Source organism: Sinocyclocheilus rhinocerous, unplaced genomic scaffold (genome assembly GCF_001515625.1).
Source record: "Sinocyclocheilus rhinocerous isolate Xijiao unplaced genomic scaffold, SAMN03320098_v1.1 scaffold1044, whole genome shotgun sequence".
NCBI lineage: Eukaryota > Metazoa > Chordata > Actinopteri > Cypriniformes > Cyprinidae > Sinocyclocheilus > Sinocyclocheilus rhinocerous.
Window position 1 is genome coordinate 397,401 of NW_015643736.1, and position 7,958 is coordinate 405,358.

Genomic DNA, 7,958 nt, shown 5'->3' on the forward strand with positions numbered 1-7,958 from the left:
ACTTTTATAAAGAATATCTCTTTGGATTTGAGACTTTAGTCTTTGCAACTTTACAGATCTTCTTTATGCACCACGAGCTTGTAACACTTAAAAGAGAAAGGAAAAATTGAAATCGCATCATATGACCCCTTTAAGCACACTACACAATTTTTTCAAGATGATTGAGAGCTCGTATGGTGCTTGAATCGTAATTCCTAATCACCAGTGATGCAATTCCCTATCCCTTTTTTGTTTAGTTTTTGTCGTTTTACTCAACATTCAATTAAATTGTTCTCTTGCTGTCATGTCTTGCGCTCTGTATTTTCTTCAGCTGTTTATATTGTGTGGACTGCAATGCCTACATTGTGAATAATTGGCTTGTTTGAATCAGATCTGTTTAGTGTATCAGTCAAACTAAAAAGCAAAACAGTTTAAACTGGTTTGTGATTTAGTCTGATCATTTGGACAGTTCATGCACACACATAATCATTTGAACTGTTAAAATGATAACATTATAGGTACTCAAAGTAAAAAGAAAATGGATAAAGTGCAATATTTACCTACGATCCATTAAAAACTAGCCTGAAATGCATCTTATTTTTTGCCAGTTCTTTGTTAAGATCTGTAGCTTGTAAATGAAAAACTATTACAAAACTAGTAAAGGTACTTTGTAAGTTTAATGTAATTCTCTGTAACATTTTTAAGAAGTTGGTATTTCAGCTAGCTACATTTTTGAGTGGCTTGCGCACTAAGATTGAGTGACCTTTCGGTTGCGTTTCTGCTCAATTTGAATGTCTCTGTTAACTGATCTTAAACCATATATATATATATATACTGTATATATATATAGAGAGAGAGAGATAGATAGATGTAGAGTTTGTGACAAATTGCCCTTGTCTTCTCTAATTCTTGACATACTTTGGCCTTGTTCAGACTGTCATAAACAATCACATACATTTTTATCACATAAAGTCATTGAGACATTTTAAAAATAATCCAAAAAATAAAAAATAACACATTACATGCTGGAAAGTTTTGAAATGACATCTACAATCTGTAAATGCATGATTCACTCTGAAGCTAAGATTGACATAGTGATACTAGCACAGGACAAAAACATGGCTTGTCAAAATAGATACGCACAATGTACTGTAAATGCAGATTACTAGAAAATGTTCTAGTGCTGAAGTTCAAATAAATGTTCTGACTGTAAAATTAAAATGTGAATTTTTAATAAACTTGTTTGGTAGGTGGATGCAAATGCCCATCTGACTGGTAAAATTAAAATGGAGGACTCTGTAAATCTATTAAAATAATTTAGGTAACACTTTCTATGAAGCCCGTATTTATAAAACATTATAAGAGTATTCGCAAGGCATTATAATGAATGCATAATGTATTATAAAAAAAAACTTATAATATGTTGTATCATTTCATGAGTAATCATAACAACAGTTTTAATGCATGATAATATTTACTTATTTGTGGTTAATGCTTTTAAGAGAATGATGATTTATAATACACAATGAACACAATGCATCCACTTAACTTACAATGGATTATATTTCCCATAGTTATAATGTATTATAAGTCTCATATCTTGCCATTGATAACTTGTTACTTTACTTAAAGCAGACAAATACCACTTATAAATAATAACAACAACAACAATAAAAATAAAAATAATATTTCTTTCTTAAACAGCCAAGGTCAGATATCTGATCAGATGAATGTGTAATATGGCACATTTGATTTTGACTATATTTATTGTAATATCAGTAAGATAGTAAGATACTGTACAGATCTTAATAAGAAATAATGTGAAGATATGAGATTTATAATTCATTTTAAATTAAGTCGATTTAACATGGTGTTCATTGTGTTATAAATAATCATACTCATAAAAGTTATAACCACAAATACGTTTTATAATGTATTATATTTGTTGTTATGACTATTTATGAAATGAAACAACATTTTTTTTTTTTTACAATGCACTATGCGTTCATTATAATGCCTTAAAGGGGTCATATGATGCGATTTCAAGTTTTCCTTTCTCTTTGGAGTGTTACAAGCTGATTGTGCATAGATAAGATCCCTGAAGTTGCAAAGACTAAAGTCTCAAAACCAAAGAGATATTCTTTATCAAAGTTAAGACTCTGCCACGCCCCCCTAAAACGGCTCATTCTAACACGCCCCCACATACCTTCGTCCCGACCTGGGACGATTTGCATAACGCCAAGGCTATAAACGATCCGCCACCTGCAGGATCCTCACATGCGATAGCCTAGTAGCCGGGACAACTTCTTTATGTTTACAGACGTGACGTAATAACGCAGTGCCATGCTCGAATTTTCTGCGAAAACCTACCCGTACCACTCAAATTAGAAAACATTATTATAAGCTCACCGTTGTGAATCGGGCTAAAGTAAGGCGATAGTTTTGAACAGTGGCTGGCTATGTACTTGCTCAAATATTGATTTCGGATCATTTTTAACCAAAAAACGTTACGGACTGCAGCTTTTAGAATACCCTTATAATGTGTTATAAAAATGGCTTCATAGAAGGGGTTATCATAATTTACAACAACAGCAAACTACTAATGAATTGTGATTTTTATCTCAACATGTTGTTTGTTATGATGCATAAATATCTATTTTAACAATAAAAAAAGTAATATACAGTGCACAATATACAGTGACGCATGTGCAACAACAATAATGTGCATAGTTCTGATCTACAGTCTTAACATAATATACATATACCATAATATAAATTTTTCTTAATTATAATATGATTAGGTTCTATTAATATCAAAGGCTATATGCTTAATAGCAGTGCTTGACACATTTTGAATCAGGGGGTTTTAAAATGTGCACCATGTCTCTATCGCCAAAGGGGTCCTTGCCCTGAAAAACCTTGAAGACCCCTGGTTTAGAGCATCAGTACATCACTTGCAAATAGATGAAGAATTGGTGTCTAAAGCTCCAGTTTCCAAAACATCCAAGCTGGAAGCTGTTAATGTTTCCTGGGAAAATGTCCTTGTTATGCTTTACAAATGTGTGCCATATTGAGCATAATATCCATTTGATTGTGGACATTCCAGAGGCAGCTGCTAAGCTGCGATGTGTTTGCATGAAGGACGGTGTGAAAAGACTTTATCCCTGCAACTAAACAGCAGAACTAGCTCTAGCATTCAGAGAATTCACTGTAGAGAGCACAGGGAGAGTTTGAGTGAGTAGAACCTTGCTTTTGTCCAGCTCGCATGTCTCTGAGAACTCAGAAGGAACATCTGTCTGAACAGCTGAGACTGATTTTGTGAGATCAAGCGCTCTTTGATTCAGACCAACTATGCACGCTGTTTTTTTTTTTTTGCTGCATAAATACACTTCACTCAACAGAAAACCTAGTTTAATATAGCTGACATCCAGATTTAAACCACATACTTCAGACACTCATGTCTTTGTATAAAACCCTCATCCTTCCATTCCAGGTTGCTGAAATACTAGTGTACCACTTACTGCATAGTGTACACTAAATGCCAACTGCTGTTTAAAAAAAAGTACTATTTGGAATAGCTATTCTATTAGGGATGCACGATTATGACAAAAATCATAATTTTGATTATCTTCCTTGATATTGTGATTTCAGTGATTCCCCTTCAGGAACTCGAGCTGCGTCGAGATCGCTTTGGGAACGCCCTTGCGTGACCGCGTTCTGAAGCACGTGTCAAATCCGTCCAATGGAGCAGCGAGACGACACGAGCAGGGTGACGTAAGCACCAGAAAGCATAAAAGCGCATCCGGCCGGGCGCAAACCAGCTTCTGCTCTTCAGTAGCGCTCTGTGTATGTGTCTGTCTATTTACTGTTGTCTGTCCGCACAAGCACTCATATATAAAAACAATGAGAAAGTCTATGGCGAGCGAACGGCATTACAAACGCTGTGTTTCTCCCTGCCCACGATATCTGGCGGGACGGATTTGACACGTGCTTCAGAACGCGGTCACGCAAGGGCGTTCCCAAAGCGATCTCGACGCAGCGTCTCGTTCCCTCGGGGAACCATGGTTACATACGTAACCTAGAGACGTTAATGACGATTAATGTCAGTCAACGCAATTTCGTCAGTGACTCAGCCACTAAACTTTAATTAAGCAGATTCACTGCTGTATTTTTAATAAAACTGTCAGTAACAACATTTTGCAGTGTGTATGACTGTTGGTTCTTTTAGCAGCATGAAAAATACAACTTTTAATTGTGAATAGATTATATATGGAAAGTGAGCAAAGAGTGATCCTGTTGTGCCATGTTTTCCTGAATATGTCACATTTTTGTATCATATGAAACATGTAGCGACTAATATTCCAAAGCAACTAATGCAATTAACGTCAAGCATGCAAAATGTGTAAATCGCAAAAGCTTGGGTTTGTGCCGCAAGTTTATTTGTGTAGCGCATTTCAAACAAATCACAGTTTCGCTTTAAATAATTTCCTTCATGCTTGGCATTTATAATGTTGAATGCCACTGTAATTTATGCTTGTTTTGTACATATATTTTGCATTCCTGTTCTGAATACCATAATTTTTTAAGCATTTGTTATGGATTGAGGGAAACTAAAATACATGTTTATAGTGTTTATGTCTGTTCCAAATACTTTTTTTCCCTCTGTATTTTATATTATATATTCTGAATGCAATAATAAAATATGAAGTATATACTGATGCAACTTACCTGTGTTTTTTTTTCTCTCTCAACAATGAGAGACTTATTAGTCATATGCAACTTATTTTCCAGAAAATACGCTAATCACAGATCACAATGAACAAACATTTTGTTTTGAACAGATTTCTTCTCACAGTGATTCAGTGCTCAACACTGGTGACACTGCTTAACGTGCAAAAATATATTGTAAGTTGTTGCCTTTGATCCAAGAGGAGTAAATATAAAGATAATGCTGTAATCCACACTTTTTTACGAATCAAATTGTGAAACAGGCCTAATTTTTAACATATCTTTAAATTGCATATAGTAGAACACTAGTATGCTATTCTAAGTTAAGCCATTATGCACTATAAACTACCAAAACTTAAACTCTTGCTCAAAAATATTTGAACTTGAGCTTCATATTATCTATATCTGAATGCTGGAAATGCTGTGAAAGTTGATTCTAAGAGAGTTTTAATTACAGAAATGAGGACGAGCAAAGCAGCTCTCACAAAGCAGGATCAGCTTTCATAATACAACTGTTGCTGCGCTATTTTGATGAAGGAAGTGTTTGATGAAATAGACGTCGCATGTGATTTCATGCAGCTTTAAAGTCTCTCGTTACTGAAATGATCCTTTTGTTTCTAAACATCCACAAGTTTGTTCTAATAAGACTTTCCCATGATTCATTTTGGCAAAAACTGATTTAACTCAGAGTTCGGCTGTCAGTAGGATACTGAACTGAAGTCTTCTCTATAATCAGTCATCTGAGCAAGCAAGTTGAATAATCAGTGTAAACAGGAATACTATTTTCACAATTTTTTTCTTATTAATTTTTAACCAAAAAATAAATGAAGAATGTTTCCAGTGTACCTTTGACATAAGAACAGTGCTTGACTTGTAAATGATGAGGTTCTAGAATAAGGACTGGTGACAGGGAGAGGATGCAGAGTTCACACACAAACAACATTGAATGCAAACGACGTGTTGCAGCAAAACTAGATCACACCCATTTAAATCAATGAGATACTCTGAATCATCAGACTCTAGTTAGCCACTGCTGGTGGATGCTATTCATTCAAAATGAATCTTTTTCCATTGATGGTCAAATATATCTGTGTATACTGATCAAAGACATTTTTTTTTATTTCATCACCATAAGCAAAAATAGCAGGTTTATCATCTGGGGAGATGAATGGGAAAGCTATGTGAAAACATGCTGTTGGTGTTGACCCATCTGTAGGAGCGATCAACTGTCTTGGTAACAGCTAATGGTGTGTGTGTGTGTGTGCAGGTCTCTTTCCAGCTGTGCTGAACCTGGCCTCCATGGCAGAGATCAATACCAATGCCACGTGTGGAGAAACAGGACCAGAAATGTACTGCAAACTAGTGGAGCACGTACCAGGACAGCCCGTGAAAAACCCTCAGTGTCGGACCTGCAACCTGAAGAGTGGTTATGCTAATGGTACAGGACACACACTCACTCACACACACACACACACACACACACACTCTGGCTCTCAGGATGTGCATAATCCATTTGATATGCTCTAATCAAAGACTGTTTCTGCTCATAAATCACTGCATTCCAGAATCACCGCACACACATGTACTATACACTGGATTCCTCACTTCACAGGCCTCATAGAGTAGAAAGTATTGTTTTATAGCAATGTTTGATTCATTAACAAAAATGTACTGGAAACATCTGCCTCGGTCTGAGCAATTCATTCACAAGCCAGACTGAACCGGTCTGGGGTGCGTTTCCCAAAAGCATTGTCAGCCATGGTCTCAAGTTCCGTTGTATACCAACATAATTCAACAATTCAGTGTTCAAACTAACATTCACAAACAGCATCGTAAACTTGTGTGGTTGGATCTACAGCTCTCAACATGTGGTCAGCAGCATAGTTTCTTGTTAGTAAGACATGTGGATTTACATACTGTAGATCATGCTCTCAGGCACAATAAGCAAGCTTACATTCTGTACATTTCCATCTCAGTCTATACAATTTAGCATGTAAACAATCAGCACATTTTTGAAGAGTGTGCATGTGCATGAATGCATAAGGGAAACCCGGAGTATGACGTAAGAGGGAACAAGTTATACATCAAACATCAAATAAAGCAAAATGAACAAAAATTAATGAAGTAGTCATCTGGTGTCATGTTCGTTACAGCAGCATCTCGGAGATCTCCAATTGATTAATTAGCAGAATCACCACATGTGTGTGATGACATTAACGACAGTCTTAGGCTGCATTTACACAGTGTGGTTCAAGTGACCCAATTTTGATTTGTGGGACATATATGACCCACGCATGTGTAAACAGGAAAAAAGCGCATTGATTCCAATATTCTCAGATCCATTTCAGACCTCATTCATGACTGGAAATAAATCTGATAGGAATCGGATACGTGCATTTGCGTCTGCCACGCAAGTGGACAGAATGGATATTCCCCTGCCAACGTGAGTCGTACGTCATCAGTGGCGGCTCCAGGATTTGCTAAGGGGGCTCTTAACAGTTCAGAGAGGGTGCTAAAAATCTAATTAAATTGAGAGAAAGTAATGGATGCCTAAGCTTCAGCTATCTAAGCATGCAAATTCAGCCACCTTGTGTTTTTTATATATAGCAGCTTCGAAAAAGTGGTATTTTGTGTGGTATTAAACTTCTCATATGCCACTGTTATTAGTAATGTAACTTCTAATGCCAAGTGCCAAATATTACACTTACAAATTAATACAATTTATGAACGCACATAGAAAAGAGAGAAAGTAGGGATTTTTTTCTTTTGTTATTTAGTTTTATATTTATTAATTTTTTTGACCATCAAATGTCAGTCACTCTCAATGCCAACTGACAGGAAAACATTGTAAATTCTAACAAATTTTTTACAATAGATAAAATGCCGACAATTCATTAAACTATTTCCACATAAGCTCTCTTTAAAGGGGTCACATGATGGAATTTCATTTTTTCCTTTCTCTTTGGAGTGTTACAAGCTCTTGGTGCATAAAGAAGATCTGTAAAGTTGCAAAGACTAAAGTCTCAAATCCAAAGAGATATTCTTTATAAAAGTTAAGAGTCAGCCACACCTACCTAAAACGGCTCGTTCGAACACGCCCCCACATATCTACCTCACTATGTGGCAAGATTTGCATAACGCCGCCCAAATATTCACGCAAAGAAAGAAGGCGTAACTTAAAAATATTTGGCTGCACAACTGTTGATAATTCTAATAATAAATCAGCATATTAGAATGATTTCTGAAGATCA

At 35.9% G+C, this 7,958-nt stretch overlaps 1 protein-coding gene across 1 annotated transcript in view; it reads left to right on the plus strand.

Moving 5' to 3' along the window:
* The window catches only part of LOC107757669 (laminin subunit alpha-5-like), a 52,828-nt gene that overhangs the window by 30,935 nt on the left and 13,935 nt on the right, over positions 1–7,958 (plus strand). The window contains exon 3 of the mRNA XM_016575227.1: positions 5,975–6,145. Within this exon, the coding sequence (XP_016430713.1) occupies positions 5,975–6,145 (171 nt within the window). The remainder of the gene's footprint in view (positions 1–5,974; positions 6,146–7,958) is intronic.